This window comes from Sipha flava, unplaced genomic scaffold, assembly GCF_003268045.1.
Source record: "Sipha flava isolate LNK unplaced genomic scaffold, YSA_version1 255_pilon_pilon, whole genome shotgun sequence".
NCBI lineage: Eukaryota > Metazoa > Arthropoda > Insecta > Hemiptera > Aphididae > Sipha > Sipha flava.
Genome location: NW_020272908.1, coordinates 88465 through 108337, shown reverse-complemented (window position 1 = coordinate 108337; position 19873 = coordinate 88465). Strand labels below are relative to the sequence as shown.

Below are 19873 nucleotides of genomic sequence, written 5' to 3'. Positions count from 1 at the left end.
GAGTGACGTTACCGCAACCTAGTCGTCCAACGCACGCGTGTTCGGGCCTACCGATAAAATTCGCGCGATCATTCATCAAACATTTTTATCATTTATTTGATTTGTTGACGAACTTGAATAACTTTTCAGCAGCCAAATGCAATTATTATTTTCGTTATCTTTCCAAAACCAAAAGTATCGCTTTACCAGACGATCGAATTATCGCATATGAATCGATAAACGATGTGTTACAACACATTTATTAAAAAATAATAAAATGTAATGATAAATAATTTCATAATACGTATAGGCGTACCGAAATCAGCCGGGTTATATGTGGGTTTGCAAACGTGTCCGATTTGGGCAAGGAACGGAACTAACTGTCTGGGTGATCCGTTGTATATGCAAGATCCTCTGGCCAGCATGTATACGTGGTCAAACATGTGGTATAAGGATGAGCTGGGCTGGTGTATGGTGCACACCACGGTCCTTCCTTGTTTAGCGAGATCGACCAACAGGGTAACGCACTGTTTGATCGCTACTATGTCCAGCCCACTGCGGACGAAAATATTGGATTAAAATATGTTTATTATCATAGAGTATTCATTGTAATTCTTTATTTTCGACCTTGACAGTCAAACGTGTTTTAACCATCGATTTTTTACGTAAACATTGGACGCGACCGAGTACAGAGTGTTTAAAAAGTTTTCAAACGTGTTCTATACAGTATGATTTTTTTTTTAAGCAAACGTCCCAACACCGTACTCGGTACGGGTACCTACGTATTTTTGTTTTCAAATGTTTTTGAAATAAAATCAAATTTAATTCTCAATTAGTAGTGTGATTTTTAGTGTAATTTCACAAAAAAAAAAAAAAAATTAAGACTGTACATTTTTTTTAATCCTATGATCCAACCTGTAAAGATGGTTTAAAACCGAATTATACGTACATATCGACTAAGAAAACTCCGATAGTAGTTTTAATATATTTAGAAATATTATTTTCTATATATTTGAAACTAAAACCATAGGTTACTATAGTATAATATAGGTTATTTTTTTATTTAAACTTTTTATTTGTAATTAAATAATGAAAGAAATAGAGTAGATAATATTAAAGGAAAAACGAAGTATTCTTCATAAAAATAAAGAGGGAAGATTTACAATTAAACTAAAAACCGGTATTATATTAAAAAATATAGAATAATATTAAGAGTGATATTATTTTTGTTGGTTCGAAAGAATATTTTAGATATTAATGGGAATATTAAAGGAATTTAAAGGGACAAAAGTCGGCCACAATGTGGTGATAAACTGGAGAAAACGAATAGTAAGTGATCAATGTCACAAACCATAGAATCGTTATGAAGTGAGCAAAGAGGAGATTCATTTAAGGAAAGTTTAAAGGAATGAGAAGGAAGTAGTGTAAGATCAAAGCGGAGACAGAATAATATACTATAAGTTATAGGTGAGTACCATTTAAAAATCGAAAGTTAATATCGTATAATAAGGAAAAGAAATAGGTAGATGTAATTTAGTGTATGCTTATAATTATTATGTTTTCTCAGTAAAAATTTGTATACATTAGAGAAATAATCACCAAATAATTACGGTTTAAATTATTTTTGGATCCATAGTTAACGTATATTATATTTTATGTAATAGTTATCTGACTTAGTAGATAATTTGTTGTATTAAAATTAAAAATTGTATGTAGTTTATATAGAAATAGCAATAACTAACAACATCTAAATACTGTTACACAAAATATGCACAGTATAATTATATAAAATAATATTGATTTTAATTGTTAAGCGTTTGAACGTTATCAATATATGCGATCTTACCAAGTAAACATTTTTTTTTTTTTAAATTTCTTTGGGTTTACAAGTCGCTAGATATTATTCGGGACATTTTTGACGTTTCGGTTTCGGATTATTGCATAGTATAACAACGGACCCCACTGTATACTGACAAACCGTTTAAATTTATATGATATCTCTACGTCTATTATTTGCATATAATTTTTATTATTCAGTAAGACGCGTCCGGACGCTATAGTTCGATTGACTTAACCCATGTCCCATGAAAACAAACAGTAATAATAAGAATTTGCAATATTGAACTCACGTGGTGGGCTCGTCTAGAAATATCACCGGTGGATTGTTGACTAATTCAAGGGCGACAGACAAACGCTTGCGCTGACCTCCGGACAATTTCTCCACGTAAGTGTTACGGCACACCGATACCCCCAATAATTCCAGTACCTCGTTCACCTAAAAAAAATAAATAATGTTTATTTAGATTATATGGCCAAAATAATGATCAGATGTAATTATTGTGAAAATATTATGTTTTAGCTCGTAAAAATTAAAATAGTACTATTAGTGACACTAAGAACAATAACAATAACAACAACAAAAATAACAAGATAAGTAAATATGATAAATCGTTTTGCTCAATCGATGAAATTCAGCAACGTCAGATTATATATTATTATGTTTAAAGGATATTTCGAGGCTATTTCCTGAATTAATTTTCAATAGTATCCAAAGTTCAATATTTATGTTTTGAATTAAATATGTCGAGGATTTCCAGTTATTTATTTTTTAATGTAGTTTATGGCATTGAATAATATCTAGTTTTTAAATGTCCAAAAATAATTAGTAATTTTGAAATATTTTATATAGGTATATCTTATTGTATATTATGTACATTATAGAAGTAATATTAAGTGGTTATTGTTTTAAAGATGAGCGTAAGATAATAAATAAAAATAATCATTGTAGTATGATGAAATTCATTTTATTTAATTTTAAACAGGATACTAAACGTCCAGTAATTATAGCCTTAAGGTGAAAAAAAAAACCATTTTAAATATCACTTTAAATATCACAATTTTATATATTTCCATGATATACAGTTTTAACATTTTGTTGGTGTATGGTTTAAAATAGGTATAAAAATATAATTTTATAATCTCGATTAAATTATTGATATTTTATTATACATACATACATATATATAATTAAGTATTGTTCAATAAAAGGCAAACTTATAAAAATAAATCTAAGCAAAATGTATATTTATTAAAAGTTATAATAACAATAAAAATCGCTAAATATATTACGTTAACTTTTATGTCCTTCTATATAAATTTTAATAACAATTATTTTAAAATTTTTTTAAATTATAAAAAATTTAATTAAAATTTTTTTTTTGTAAAAAAAATGTTAAAAAAAAGTAAAACTCGAATAGAGGATAATTTTTACTTTTTTTGAAAACTGATGAATTCTATTCTATGTAAAATTTCTAACAAATAACTTCTATAAACTCATAAAAATCAAAATGTATAACAACATTTTAACGGTCAAAGTTTATATTATTGATGCTTCATAAAAATCAATAAAAAATTAAAAAGTTACATTTTTAAAATCTGGGAACGATTTTGAGTACGATTAAATTTTAAAATCCAAGGTAAGTTTATTATGAAGACATACACTGAACGAAATAATTAAAGTTATGATAAAAACAATTAAAAGACAAGGTTTAAGTAATTTACAGTAATATTAACGACATAGCACATACCTGTATGAATCAGAAATAATTTATTTTAATTTATGCTCCAGTTGAAATCTAACTGATAATTATATAATCATGTTGCATCAATAAACGTTTTAGTTTAATTATTATTTTACTATTAAGTGAACTTAAAATATTTAACAAAGAAAGATTTCAACTGTTGACAGCATATGCACATATGGAATAAAAACTAGTATAAGTCTGTGATAATCAAAGTTTTTTTTACGCATAATATATATGGTTACATAAATAAAATATTGATGATGAACTAAATTGTATGTGTAATAGTTATAAATTAAAGTTGTAATGATAATACAATAATACCTTCAATGCTATTTTTTCCCAAAAATAATTATTGTAACTTATACAAATGTTTATAGCATAATTTTAGCAGAGTATTTATTGTTGTTATTTAAAAGATATTAGTTTTAATACATTTTTGTTAGATGATTATAACGTATATATAACGTTTTCTCGGAATACATTAATTAAAACGGAGAATAAAGTAAATTGTACAATATATGTATTTAACTATTAGCATGTTATGTATTCAATGTAAGAGTTTAAAATAAAAATAATTGTATTTATTAATTAAAACTGTATACATAAGTTATTGTACATCACTCCAAAATATGATTTACAAAATAAAATTTATGTAAATCGAAAATATTGAAGATTTTTCAATAATAAAGTTGTAATAACTTCTTTTTGCAATCATATCGACAGTAATTCATTTTCAATTGTCTAAATATTCAAGGTCTAGAGTACTTAATTTTAAAGTTCAAATATTTTTCATTGAATAAATTATATTTTTTTTTTCTGGCAAGAAACAATTAGTTTCTAATGTGTTTGTGTTGAAAAACAGTAATTATCATTAGCTTAGTACTAATATGATTTTGTTAATGCACCCGGATATAGAAGTGATAACTGTTAATACAAATATTGGTTTCTACAAATGAACGTTTGAATATAAGTTATTATTTTTGTTATACTTGAAAAGTCAGTAAGATACCGGTTCAAAATGCTTATGATTTGATATGTTGGTTCAGTTATTTATAACGTTAACAACAAATGTAAAGTGTTAGAGCGGAAAAATAAATAAAATTAATTTTAATACATTTAAAATGTTGAATCCAATGATAAATCATCATATTCAGAAAACAAGCGTTTTGAACGTGAAGGTCGGTTAATACGAATTTCAGTATCTACTATAGATTACAGTTAAGATAATAAATAAAAAAAGTGAGCATCAAATTCAGTTATAATAAAACTAGAAATTTTATAGAGTTCCAAACGAAATAAAAATTAAATTAAATTTTAGCCGAAAACAATCAAATCACTAGTATTATCAAAAGAAGTATAACTTTGTTCAAATGTTAAAATTATATTAAAGTTTTGCAGCTTAAGAAAACTATAAAAGTCGAAGAAATTACCAGTATCATTTATGTTAAATTTACAGTAAAAAAGTTTACAGCGTAAAGCTTCTAGAGCAGATTTTGAGATATATTATACGAAATCAGTAATAACGTGAGTTAACATAATTATAAACTATAGATATAATTGTAAAACCCATGTGATTTATACTGAATTCATAAATTTATTTTATACGACATTTTTAGTCTAAATTAATATATTTTGTTTTCATTGCTCATTTAATATTTATTTGAAAATCTATTTGCGTTATTACCTTCGATTACCTTTCCGCCCAATGACACCAATTATTTCAATCTTCTCTAACCGTAGCTGTAAATATTATTCGTTAAAGGTGAACATTTTATACTACACAAACAAAAATGATGACGTAAATAATTATGTTGCCAGAATTTCGTTTATAGCTTTGAATAAAAATCCATGTGTTAATAAATTCAATTACGTTGTAATGTACATTTCATTCATTTTCCAATATTTTATGCACTTGAAATATTTCAATTTTTAAATTTAATTTTGTAACAGCAACTCGTTTTCTTCTTGTGAAATAATAAACTAGTTATAACCCTAACCTATTTATGAAAAGCAAAAATTTATAATATTATTAATATGAATTCATTATAACATACTTTTTCAATATGACATTATGGTTATGTATTGAGTATTTATTTTTTTATTAATCAATGGAAATTTAGGACAGTTGGATGTTTTTGTTACGGTCGAAAGGTAGTTTTATATTGGTTAGCAATTAGGTTAGGTTATGCTTGATACACGTTAGCGGTCTGTTATCTCTGGACCGTCATCCTATCCAGAAAGTAAAACCACCAATAACTATGTGGGTGAAGACACTTTAGCCTTATTTCGTTCACCTCCGACGCCCCTAGTATTGAAGTATTGAAACGTCTTAACGTAGAAAATCAACAATCTATACGATTACATAGAGCAGTTCTCAAACTTTTTTTATCCACAGAGCCCTTATATTTTTAAAAAAAATTTCGAATCCCTAAAAATCAGGAACATCTATTTGAGGCAAAAAAATAGATACATAAAAATGATGTAATAATATTTCATCAAATTCATTAATATTATCATTGGTCGATTTAAAATATAACTTTAAAAAGGCAAAATTATAAATTTTTTGTCGAGAAAAACATTGAACCCAAAATTTTTTAAACTGCTCGGATTTTGTTATTTGCTCTGAAAACTATAGTAATTTTACTTTGTATTGATAGATTAATATAATTTAATTTTGTGAATTTTCTGCATAATATGGATACTCGGTTTAGTTTATACAGGCAATAATTTTATTATAGCGTTATAATATGTATTAATAATTAATACAATTGTGTTTCATCGTAACTATGAGATTATTAAAAGTAATAAAAATCATTAATTTTTAAACTTAAATGGAAATTCGTTATGAGTTTAATTAAATGTATGGAAAAGTTATCCAAAGCAATACAAAAAATATAAATAAATAATATATAATTATATATAACTAGACAACAATCATTTCAGTTTTACCGTGAATTTCAACTCGATCGTGAATGTTTTCAACTACATGTCGAAAAGATCTTTCCCTCAAAGAAAAAATTTCGATTTTGGACAAAGTGAATTCTCTTTTTCCAGGCATTTAAAGACGCTGAAAAATTATGCATATCGAGATTATATTATTCATAATTATTTTGTACTCATACATTTACTTTCTATTAATTCAATTTAATTTTTTTCCAATATTATGACTTCCGTGTGCAAAATAAGAACTTATGGATGCTAAAATATTGACGTTTTTTTAACTAAGTTCGGTTTATATGGCCAACCGCTTAATGTGGACAAATGGGTTTGGTCCCAACATGTTCACATCAAGCGAAATCCACTGTAAATTGTTTGTTCATAATATTATGGAGTAGTTAAAAGGCCTTTATAAAATATCACTATAATTTGATGTAACTACAAAAATTTAATGAGCGCAAACTAAATAAAATAAAATCGTTCATTAGCTGTTGATGACTATTAAATGTCTAACTTGCCTCGAAGGAATGCAATTTTAATTACGGTATATATTAGTGTACCTTTTCTGAAAAATATTCATTAGTTTTATGATTTGAGCACAACAAACACCCTAACATATACCCTTTAAAAATATACGTTTTGTATTGGATAAAATTTTAAAGAGTTTATTTAATTAATTAATTTTTATAATCGTATACCAAAATAATTCATAATTTTATCAATTTCAAATTACACTCTAAAACGGTGTTGATTGAAAGAGAACATAACATTTAGGTTAATAATCGTTTAAAATTATAAATATTTATTATTTCATTTATGAAATTCGTAATTTAATATATTATATATTTTAAGAATATTAAATAGGAATTTTTGAACTCATTTCAAGGTACAGCGAATGCGTTAAAAAAATATATGAATGTTTTTCAACAAGTTATTTCGTTCGATGATTTCAATCTAGAACCTAAAGCTGCATCCACACTAGCGTAACAAAACGATGAACATGTGTTCGCGAACAAGATTCGTGTGTAACAAATGTGCGAACTTGTAACATTCTATCGAACAAATCGGTGATCCGTCAGTTGTCAGTATTTCGACATAAAATCAAAGGATGTTACGCGAACATGTTACCTACAGCCCTTGCAACAAATTCATTATTTATAACATCTAGAATATTTAATTACAATAATCAAGTATTACCAATTCAACTCATATACGTATATACTCAACGATAGATTAAACTACTATGAAGTTATTCAGAAAAGTTATTTAAGTTATGAGGTAATTTATTGGTTAGCTATACGCAAACCTACGCGAACATAGATACGCGAACATACACACATATTTTTTAGTTATTCGGCGAACAGTTTGTCAAACAGTTTAAAGAACAGTTTGTCATTTTGTTACGCTAGTATGGACGTGGCTTAACCTAGAACCGCATTGTAATAAAGATAGAATTGAGTACTGATTTTTCTTAAGAAAAGGGACTGGCAAAAAATCAATTTATTGTTATAAAAGTTTAAAATATATTTTATATTTATGTTGTAGTGAAGGTAATTTTTTTTTCGTGTATACAGGAATTAATATTTATGTAAAAGTTGATAGGATATTTTAATTATATACACCACGGATAGATATCATTATTTTTGATTATTCAGATTCATTATTAATGAACTAAGAAGAGAAGACAAAACGAATTTCAGTTATTTTATAGAGTCTACCTGATGTATAATCATTATTACGCATCATTGGAAAGAAAAATGTTTGTTTTAATACTATTTTTTTATTCTTAGCGTATTCAATGTATATAATCGGATACCGTCTCAATCAAAATGACGAATCGAATGAAAACTAAGTTTTTACGTATTATACAGGTATGTTCTATAAGATAACAACATGCAGGGATCGGATACCTGAAAAAAATCTACTCAAGTGATAGGAAAAAATGGAAAGAGACAACAACTATAATTTAACCAATGTCAGGATTAAGAAAATAGATAAAAAATACAGATATATATATATATATATATATTGTCGATAATATGTTAATTGTTGAAGTTTGTTAAATATTATTATTTATCATGTAAATAACAAGTTTAAAAGCGTTGTCCATTTAAGATAAAATTATGTGCAAAGTCACGGGTCAAGGTTGCAGTAATAAGTTACGTCCTTAAATTGAAACCGGGTATCATAAACATATCAGTACTCGCGAATTTGCAAAAAAAAAAATCATACACTAGATCTAAACACCATTTACACGTTTTCCCATTACCAAATAAGATAGCAGTTTTATATTAGCACTACGTGATAGGTAATCATTTATCGTCGACAAACACGCAGATATAATAACGTAGATAGCGTATACGTGGTACATGTGGTGGTCATGTTGTGTAATCTAGTTATAGATACCAGTTATTTCACCCTTGAGAAAATAACCAATACCACTATACGGAATTTTACGTTTACATCGAAAAATCACATTATCATGTATGGTTACATTTTTCATTATTCATTATTATAATTCGTTATTATTATAAATTAGTTAAATTAAACTTTGGATACTATTATGTCCTCAACATTCCATATTTCTTAGTATGTTTATATTTATCTACTAACGAAATATACCGATTGAAAAAATGAAAACACTAAATTTTAATAACTATGACTATATTGTAAGTCAAAAAATTTAAAAATATATTTATACATATGAAATCTGATTATTAATTTGAACTGCTTTTGGACATTTATCATGTAATTTATCACTGTCCAGTAAAATAACTACAAATAAGTTTAAAGTTATATTATGTTATTATAGGAGGAAAAGTTAATTATGACAATTTTATATAAAATACGAGTGGTGGAAATTTAAGATTATATTGTTGAAAATATTTGATGATTAGAATAAAATTGGTTCTTAGGATGCATTTTAAATAATTTTGCTTAAAATGTGTGTATTCGTGACTCAATTTGGAATAACTTGAACATCTTATACTAGTATTTCCCAACCTATAGGTCGTGACCCATCATTGAGTTTCAATATATTTTTGATAGGTTGCTGTTCGTAAACTAATAACGAAAGAATATCCAAGTTATCAAAATATGATTATATGTATCAAAATTTAGTTTTTGCAGTTTTACGTTAAAGTATATAACAAAATTCATTGAAATAAAATGATTACTAACGTTACTATACTAAAGTATACTAGGTTTTTTTTCTTTTTTTCGAGAGGTATTTACCTAACACAAAGAAATTTTATTGACAATTTTACTATAAAGGTTGGGAGATACTGTCTTATACAGTCCGATTTCATTTTCCAATGGAAATTGCAAATCAATGAATAAATTTGGCTGTGTTATGTAATAGGTACTCATAATATTGAATACTATTAATATCACATATGTCATTTTAGTACAACTGTGCATAGTCATATGCAATTATTTGAAACTGTTGAACGTATTTTTTTCATCAGAAAAAGTGATGAAAGTGAAATAAAAAACTAAAAAATATTTATATGTATGCACTTCGTGATGCGAGTGTAAGTCTTAAGACCAATAGATTTTATGATAGGGTTGGATTCTAATTGAATAATAGATATTTCCTTGACATTAATAATACTTAATAGGACATAAACTTAACTATCGTTCTCATTGAATACATTTAGTATTAAGATGTATAGAAATTAAAATAATGTTATGACAAATCTAATAAATTGAATATTGCACAATTCAGCTGTTACTAAAATTTAATATTGTACGAATAAATAAATGGTTATGAGGAATATAATATATGAAACTATATAATTAGGTTTTGATACTTACAACTTTTTTTTTTGTCTTCTTTAGACAGTTCCCGGCCAATTTTTAATCGCGCTGCATAACTCAACGATTCTATGACTGTAAGTCTGGGTTGCAGCAAGTCTTCTTGCATTATGTAACTAGAGAGTTTTTTAAATAGTTGCATGTTTCTAGGATGTCCATTTGTAAGAATTTGTCCTTTGATATCACTACTCCTAAAAATAATTGAAATAAAAATAAATCATTGTGTATTACGAAAACACGTTTTAAAAATATATATGTATGAGCAAGGACGTCATTTTTATGGGGTAGGAGGGATCAGGGCTTGTAACGACACTGCTAACTGAATAGTGTTAATAATTGGCCCTCCATTAATGCTCTTATGCGCCGTTATAATTAACTAAATAAAAATAAAATATTTTTTTAATTAATATTTAATTTTTTTTTTTATCAGCTTAATTATCAAATTTATCATTTGATAACCACGTCGAATGAAGTGCGTTTCGTTTGAGTAATATTTCATGCCAAATTGCTGCTGACAGGACAAGCGGTGGTGTTATCTACTATTTGGGTGAGATGGTAAAATAGTATTTAAACCTATGTTTAATGAATATAACGTGCTGATGTGAAGCCTCCAACATAATATTTTTATAAATGGCGTCTTATAACTATTTATATTTAAATTTATATTATAACCATTTACTAATCCCGAACATTTTAACGTATTCGTAGCGCGATCCTTTTTTATATTATTTTTGTGATTAATATTATATTATATTTTTTACTGATATAGTGTCAATCCTCTGAATATATAAATATATAAATATATCATTTTATAAGAATTGTAGCGTTTAATTTTGGAGTTAAAATGAATGCCTTTATTTGCCAAATTTCCTTTTTTTTCTCAAAACAGTACTGAAATGGCTTCAGTTGGTTGCTGTGGTTGCTAGTAAGCTTTTAATACATTAAATTACAAGTTATTTGAGAAATACAATGTAATTTCAATTAAGATATAGAGGAGGAGATAATATTTACATATATTTTTATAATATATATATATATATATATATATATATATATATATATATACTTATTATTTTTAAACAGTCAGGTTAAATAATGTTAAAAGTGGCCTCCCTAAAATCTTGCACACCAGGGAAAAAATCAGAAATGATACGCCCTGTGTTAATTTTATTTGCCACTTCTTTTTTTATTTTCGAACAAATTACTACATTATTTTTAATCTATATTATTTCAATGGTAATCTTAGTCTTGAGTTCCTTAAGTTTAATTCGAATACAATTCGTACATTTTATATTATTAACGGGTAAATCTATACAGAATTTTTTGAACAAAATATCCTCAACACCAAAATGGTCACCCTCTTAACACAAATCTGACTTCCTTTCGTATAAATTATGTGGAAGTCCTCAATACTAGTAGCTATTAGTCAACTTAATCTTATAATAAACGGCCACCTGTTCCATTATTATTGGTTGGTCCTTGGTGTGGCGATGAGATGCTATAGAGGAATTATTATGTACATAATTATTTCCTTTTTCTTTAGGAAACGATCGTGCGCAGCTGGCGGCCTATAAAAGTCGATATTCGACAGAACCGCTACATTAAGCGTACTCAATGCAAACGGGAAACTTACACGTATCCAGCGAGAATGTTCATCAGTGAACTTTTCCCTGCACCGGAAGGACCCATTATGGCGGTCAGGTGTCCGGAGCGGAAAAACCCATTTATGCCTTTTAGTATCGTTCTTTGTCCTGAAACATCAAATATGAATTATTTATAATCATCGCGAAACTAAATAATTCGTTTTCTTAAGAATTTGCATTCATTTTTAGAATACGATATCGAAGTTCAAAATTGAAGATATGTAACAAATCAGTCGGAAGTACACTAACAAAAGAGGGTCACGTTCCCAACCCAGCGGCCATGACCAATGTACCTATATATATAATAATCAAACAGTGCCTATCATAAATTTGCATATGAAAATGTCTAGTCATAATTATATTTATCTTAAATAATATAATTTGATTATATTATTTTGTTTAACGTAATTCGATTGTAAAGTATAATTGTTTTAAAGCATGAGTATTTTATATTATAGAATATAGTAAATATGCATTTGGTTCCATTATGAGTCATAAAAAAAAAAAAAAATATTTACCTTTAGAATAAATTGACTTCACATAAAACATAAAAATAAGTAAATATTCTCTGAATAACAATTACATTTTAAAAAATTCTGTCTTTTATGCACTTTGTTTTAAAATTGCCTAAATATACACAAATATAAAATTCAAATCCGAACACTATTTATGACACAATATATTTGTGCATTAAAATGATAAAAATCATAATGGTACAATTAGCTATTAAAACAAATTTAATTATGAACTTAGTTCTATACTACGGTGATATTAAAGTCTTATAATAATATAATCGCACATGCATTAGTCGTGAAATATGATGGTCGTTACTGTTATATTTTGTATCCGATAGGTATATCCAATAAATATTATATTATTAAATCGTTTAAATTAAATACCTAGTGTTCGTAAGTTTGATTAAGAAACGTAAAATTATATCTTAAAAGAACTTATATTTTTTAATTTCTACTATATTATGCACCTGAATACGATTATTAAAATATATTTAAAAAATAATATATAATTACTTTAAAACGAAAAATATAGACCTTTTATAATTTTAATGAAATACGAGTAGATTGACGAATATAAGTTTTCAAATTAGGAATCTTACACAAGAAAAACTAGTTATGTTGTCATTGTTTTTGAATATATTGTCAATGAAAATTACTAAAATTATAGTGAAACTATAGGGAAAATCTTGTTTTCTATTATAATAAAAAACTAGTTTAAGAGTTAAATAATTTAAATCGGAGTACGTTTAGTGTACAAATTCAAATAATGAAAAAAAAAATAATAATATATAATGAAACATATTTTGACCCCTATGTATTTATTCAGCATACACAAATATTTAGTATTAAATAGATCACTCCGTACATGTTCATAAATTAATGTCACGTGCTTCTATATTTAAAATCCAAGACTAAATATTATAGGACATAATTTCCGGACATAAAATGTCTTGCAACTCACGAAAGTAAAAATGTTGACTGGAATATGTTTTAAAACGAAAATTTAATTGAGAATATGTAAACATGTTTTCTGGTCTTTAAATATACTTATACTGAAAAATAACTATTAACACAATAAATATGTAATATAAAATCTTTGCATCGATGAGATGCTTTTTGTATAAATTATATCATTGTATTGTTGAAGGTTAAGGATATCTAAAACAAGTTTTATTCAGCACAACATTATTATTTTTTATTAAAACCACGTACATTTTTACACTGACGTGTAATTTAACGTGAATTTAACATAAAGTTGCTATTCATTTTGTATTGGCATAGGGAGGACACGTATTGAACGAAAAATCTAATAGAGAATATAGTTTATCATTTAAACACTACCGTGGTGCCAATAATTAATTAATCTAATTTTGTGACGTACATTATACGAGTATAATGATAACTATCGATTACTGATAAAAATAGCAATCGACTTCCAAAAAATATGCCAGAAATCTTGTGCGACCGACGTACTTTTGATCAATTAAAATTTTGTTTACTATGAAATTCTTTTGTTTAACGACCACTATATAATATATATTAATTTTAAATTAACAATTATTACGTGGGTGTTTTAATTATTTATATAAAATTGTGTGTACTCGCTTTCTTGCGGTTGTACATGTCAATAAGCTATATGTAACTATATTGTTTTTCTTATTGTTTTTGGTATTGTTTACCGTGAGAAATGTTTCTCTTGAAGTGTGACTAGTTAAAACCAAACATTTTTTATGTTCATTTGGTCCAAATAAGGCCAAAGATTCTGAGCTCAGTAGGTATTCATGTATGGTTACAACAAGACAACGCAACTCTTGGTTACACTTCAAGAGAAACAATCCCTCTGCTGCGTGAGAAGTTCCCGGACAGACTAATCTCGTTGCATGACCAAAGCTACCCACTTCGATATTGAGACTTAAGACCGTGTAATTTTTTCTTAAAGGGATACACCAAGTCACGAGTTTACCAGAACAAAGTTCGAAATGTCTTGGAACTTAAGCAAGAAATTCGTCATATCCTCAACGAACTTGATGGGGCAATGTGTTATCCAGTGATGGTAAATTTTTTGAAAAAAAAACAATTACCTGTAGGGCTAATAGGAAGGGTCATATGTCCGATATTGTTTTTTACTGTAAGACCTTAACTTCTCCTGAAGATAATGATATATTTTTTATGTTTTTTTAAAAAAAATAAATTTAATTTAAAGCAGATTTAAATCCTGCGTTCTTTTTGAAAATTCCTATAGTATACGGCAAGCTTAATTGGAAATAATTTTAGGAAATTGCAATTTAAAAGTTGTATTATACTTCTCGTATGCCTGTGTGGAATGTGGTGGGGAATATAAATTAAATTTGGAAAAGAATGGCAACTTGTAACTTATGTTAAGAATATTGTAAAAGAGATTGTCGGTGAAACTAAGAGTAGTATACCAGAAATCAAGGAATTGTGGTGGTTAGATGAGGAGATTCATTGAGTATTAGCAAATAATAAAAATAATTTTAAGTTATGTCAGAAGAGCAGGAAGAGAGTAATTTGGATAGAGTATAAAAATATATTTAAAATAAACCAACCATGCTATTTGGTTTGGAGTGTTGGGCGGTTAACAGGAGAGTAGAACTGAGTATGAGTGTTGCGGAAATGAGAATGCTTAGATGAATTAATGGATTGACAAGAAAAGGTGGAATAAGAAACGAATATGTGAAAAGCATTATTGGTGTAGTGGACAAGATGAGAGAAAATAGACTGAGATTGTTTGGGCATGTGTGTTTATGCATGAGTGATTATGAAAATAAACTTTGAAAGGAAAAGAGGAAGATGAAAACGAAAAAATAAATAGTTAAATACCGTTGAGGATGATATGAGAGTTGTTCATGTGTACGTAAGGGATGTAGACAATTGAGACGAGAGGTGGTTTTGGACAAGGGCGGCCGACCCCAAATATTTGGGAAAAAGGCGAAGGAGAAGAAGAAGATATTATACTTGCCGTGTGCAGTTAATATAATTGGCTTAAAAAGTAAGAAATATATATTTGTAGTTTATTATAAGTTAATTATTTAACTACTATGTTAACTGTTCAATGAAAACGTTAATTAAAATAATTAAAAATTCAAAGGTTATAATTTAAAATTCGTTTTAGGAAATCAACTTAAAAATACGTTTAGTTTAAAGATCAAAACATTGATCTTTATTAATTTTAAAAACTAAACAAAACAATAGTGGATCATAAAGATTTGTATGATATTTACACAATGAAGCTCTAACATTATAATTTGGATAAAATAGGAATTAATATATATATGTATTGCTATTATTTATTAATCGTAAAATATTAATTATAATTTACTGTTGTATTTAATTAGAAATCGAAATTCATCAAGGATAAAATGTTATTATGTGATCAAAACCTATACGAGTAAAAACCTATAAAATGCATTCAATGTAATTTCTATACATTTTTATAATTATACAAATGACTTACACATTATGATTAATTTTGCTATTTTTTTTTTTTTTTTTTTTTAATTTGTGTAGCTAGTTATAAAAATGGAAATTTACATAAATAAAGTATAAATTTAAAGTAAATATACATGAAATAAATAAATAAATAATTACTCAACCTGGAGTATTATTATACATATTTATAATTGATTGGTTTTGTCATCAAAATATGTATACGAAATCAGTAAAACTGTAATTTATTTTATTTGTGTATTAATTTACGTTTTATTAGTTTATTTTATATACACATAAATGAGTACATTGTATGTTTATTTGTATAGACACAATGGTTGAAACTTTAATAGTACATTATATAAAATAAAATTTAGCCATTGGATAACCATTAAAATCTTAATTTTTAATTTTATATGATTTTCAGAATGTTTTTCTCAAAATTTGTTTGACTCAACAGCTTATAATTATTTTTGAAAATTATTGACAATGGACATAATACATGATTGTGATTTTTACACTAACACATTTCATTCCTGTCGTATATTTATTGTTCAATAAAATTTTTTAGTAGTATTTGGATAGTTGGTAATTGTTTACAAAAATAACGACCTTTTCATTAATTCTGCTATTATAGATCTGACTTACACACCGATATATATGTATTGTTGATTATTGTAATTCAGAAAAATACACGAAAAAAATGATCGATATAATGTTATTGTTACCCGTGTATTTATGGTTTTTAATCAATGTTAATGGTATTCAACGAATACGGGTCATCAGAACATTATTGTTTTGTGACAAACGTTATACGTTTCATCGTAGACACATAGAATTCGAGCGTCATGTACGTATTGTGTTGAATACACTTACCGGGGTATACGTATAGGCTGTAGAGATACATACACACGTGGTGTATGACCACCAGACAAGGTTGAAGAATGATGACTATCGGACGCGTAAATATTAATCGATTAATAATTTTTTGTTTATAGTCGGCTTCACCGTGGCAAATGTGTAAATCGCTATTGTGATCGGCGTATATCATTTTCGTGTTAAAACCGTATTCAGGATTCATTCTTACATTGTATTATAATAATCGAGTGTAATGATTTATATGTTTTTAAGTGCGGTTAAAAATGTTTAAAACGGACCCTGCTTAAGTCGGAAACTTGTATTCAATGGTATCTAATCCCGTCACAAATTATATCATATTCATTTTACTGGATCAGATGTAAATCTGCCTAACACGGAATATTTATCAAGTCTCATGCGATTCCGTTAACGATTGTGTTTATAATATTTTTTAAAATATACGAGTACATAACTTGTATGCATGCTCAAAGGAAAACATGTGTTATTCAATAAAGTACATGACTATAATATAATGTATAAGCGATTGACTTCCAACAGTCTTATTTGTTATCATCTGACTATTGTTTTTGTTTTGATATAACACTGCGTTAAAAATATTATTAGATAATTTTATAAATATTATGGAAATGTCATTGCTACTAGAGTGAGGAAAATAAAAATAATAACCGTACTAATAGAGAGAATATTTTTAAATTTAATAAAACTCAAAGTCGTTCCGGATTAAATTGTTATGAAACTACGACCGTGGTCTGTAATACATCTGACACGTACATTTTTGCCCAGGATACATCCACTAAACGTATACCCGAATATGATTTTTTCGGCTACGACACAACGATAAATACCTGATATATGTACGTGTGATAATATATAACTGAGATTTTATTCTGTTATTATAATGCGCTCGTACGTCATGTCGCTAACGTGATGTAATAACAATAGGTGTTTTTTTGAATTTTTTTTATTGTAGCGTCGAATATATATCTTTATATCTTTGAAATTTCTCGTATTGTTGTCGCTGGTTCACTGGCGGCGTTACGTCTGAAGTTTCTATTGGAATTATCTAATTTTTCGCCACGACACGTACAATACAATATCCATTACGAGAATGTTATAATAATATATTGCGCTAACCGTTTGGTCGACGAGCGCCTAAAATGTAAACGGCAAATGAAATAATGTGTAGACGAAGAGTACTCACCGGCTGTGGTGTTGACGGCGTAAGTCAGATCGTGGAATTCGATGTCGACGGCAGGCCTTTTCGCCTTGTGCGTCAACGTCTTCATCTCGACTCGGGTCGGGATTCTGGTGATCGGGCGGTCTTTGGATACGCTGAACACCCGAGTCCTGGTTGTATCGTTTAGCAGCATTTCCTCTTCGTCCTGATCCTGGTGCCCCTCGTCACCATCATCACCGTCGACTCCTACATCTTGATCGTCAACCATGTCCGCGAACGACACGGTGCTCTTAACGCGGGCCATCGCGGCTTGCTTCTCTTCGGTGGTCATCGCGTTGCGACGTGCAGGATTTCCGTACGAATAATGAGTAACGTTAAACAACAGCGATCGTAAGTTATTTGAAATTCAAAGTTTCACCATGGGACGCGGATTGTGCACCGGACGAAATTCGCGAACCTTATTCATATAAAATATAGCAGATGATTATTATTATTTATTTGTAGCGTGTCTTTTCACTAATATTTTATCCGGACTGATCCGATTATGGCAACAACGATGATACTGCAATGACAATGGTCGAGTATTTCACCGCGGGTCGTGTGTGTACGCCACTCCGTACTCGCGAACAGTATCTGCGCGCGCGTCTGCCAAGTCGCGTTTGAACGGTTAGAATGAACTAGTTTGTTGTCGTTGTCGGCGGCGGCGCGTGCAATTGTTGCTATCCACGAACGCCCCACCGCCGTCGCGATCGTTGTAGTTATTATTATTATTAATTTTTTTTCTACTATTCCATTCCGTCACGGCGGGTGCAATCGTTCACGGAGAATATGAAAAAAAAAACCCGATAGGGTGCACGCGTGGTATAAACACCCAACAAACACCATATGAAAACGTAGAAGGAGAAAAAAAATCAAAAAAAAAAAACGTTCATCATCTCGTAGCATAATAAATAGTTGTAAACACGGCGAGAGACGCGCAATAAACCGTGATCATATCCGTTTCTATTACGTACGATTTCGACGCAGCTCCCGGTAGGAAAAAAATGCAAAAGAATGGACACTTAAACAAAAATATATATATATATATATATACATAAAGAGTAATTATGTTGGACACTAGTAATACTTGATAATACGTACGTTCGATAATAACCATAAGACGCGTGCAACTCCTTCACCATCGTTGGCGATGTATTATTACGAATATTGTTATTACGAGTTTATCGGTGTACCTACCGGTTAGCAGGCGTTAACCGCGCGTAGTAAATATTATAATGTACCTTTACCCATTGCCGTGTTTGAAACTATTGTACGATGCGTATAGGCGTTTGTTTTCCGTACCCAGCGATTTGAGTGCAGTACTTCGTGTGGAAAAAACTGTATGTCGCGTTACCGCTGTTACCACGTTCGCAGTACCACACCGAGTTACCGGCGATACGCAACGTCTTAGGTACCGCGTATACCGATCATGCGATGTTCGAAAAAGAAAAAGGAAAGTACTTTTACCGGACACATTGAATATACACACACACACACACACACTAATGCACGCATATGATTGTTTACCGTGGTCGGTGTATACGAACATAACGTGGTTATTATTTTACGATTCGTGAAGCGTTTTACTGTTATACATACAATGTAATACAATTGTCGACCGTATGATGATATGCGTTTCGACGAAAAACAAAAACAAATGTGATTGGTAAACAGTAAATATTTGTTGCAGTGGTAAACGTATGCGTACGAGGTACAGGTCCATTTTGTAACGTTAAACTATTCTTGAGTAGTACGTTTTGTTATTATTTGTATGTTTTCGTTCTTCACGTAACATCTTCGATAACGTATGCAATATTTATCGTATTCTTAGGTTAAAAAAAAAAAAAAACTAATAAA

The 19873-nt window shown here is 28.4% G+C and overlaps 1 protein-coding gene across 1 annotated transcript in view; it reads right to left on the bottom strand.

Moving 5' to 3' along the window:
- Positions 1-18657, bottom strand: part of LOC112684656 (ATP-binding cassette sub-family G member 4-like) — a 30514-nt gene extending 11857 nt beyond the window's left edge. Inside the window, 7 exon segments of the mRNA XM_025556277.1 lie at positions 296-534; positions 2109-2254; positions 6513-6545; positions 6548-6630; positions 10317-10507; positions 11950-12067; positions 18002-18657. Coding sequence (XP_025412062.1) covers positions 296-534; positions 2109-2254; positions 6513-6545; positions 6548-6630; positions 10317-10507; positions 11950-12067; positions 18002-18308 — 1117 coding nt within the window. The 5' untranslated portion in view covers positions 18309-18657.
- Between the last annotated feature and the right edge of the window lie 1216 nt (positions 18658-19873).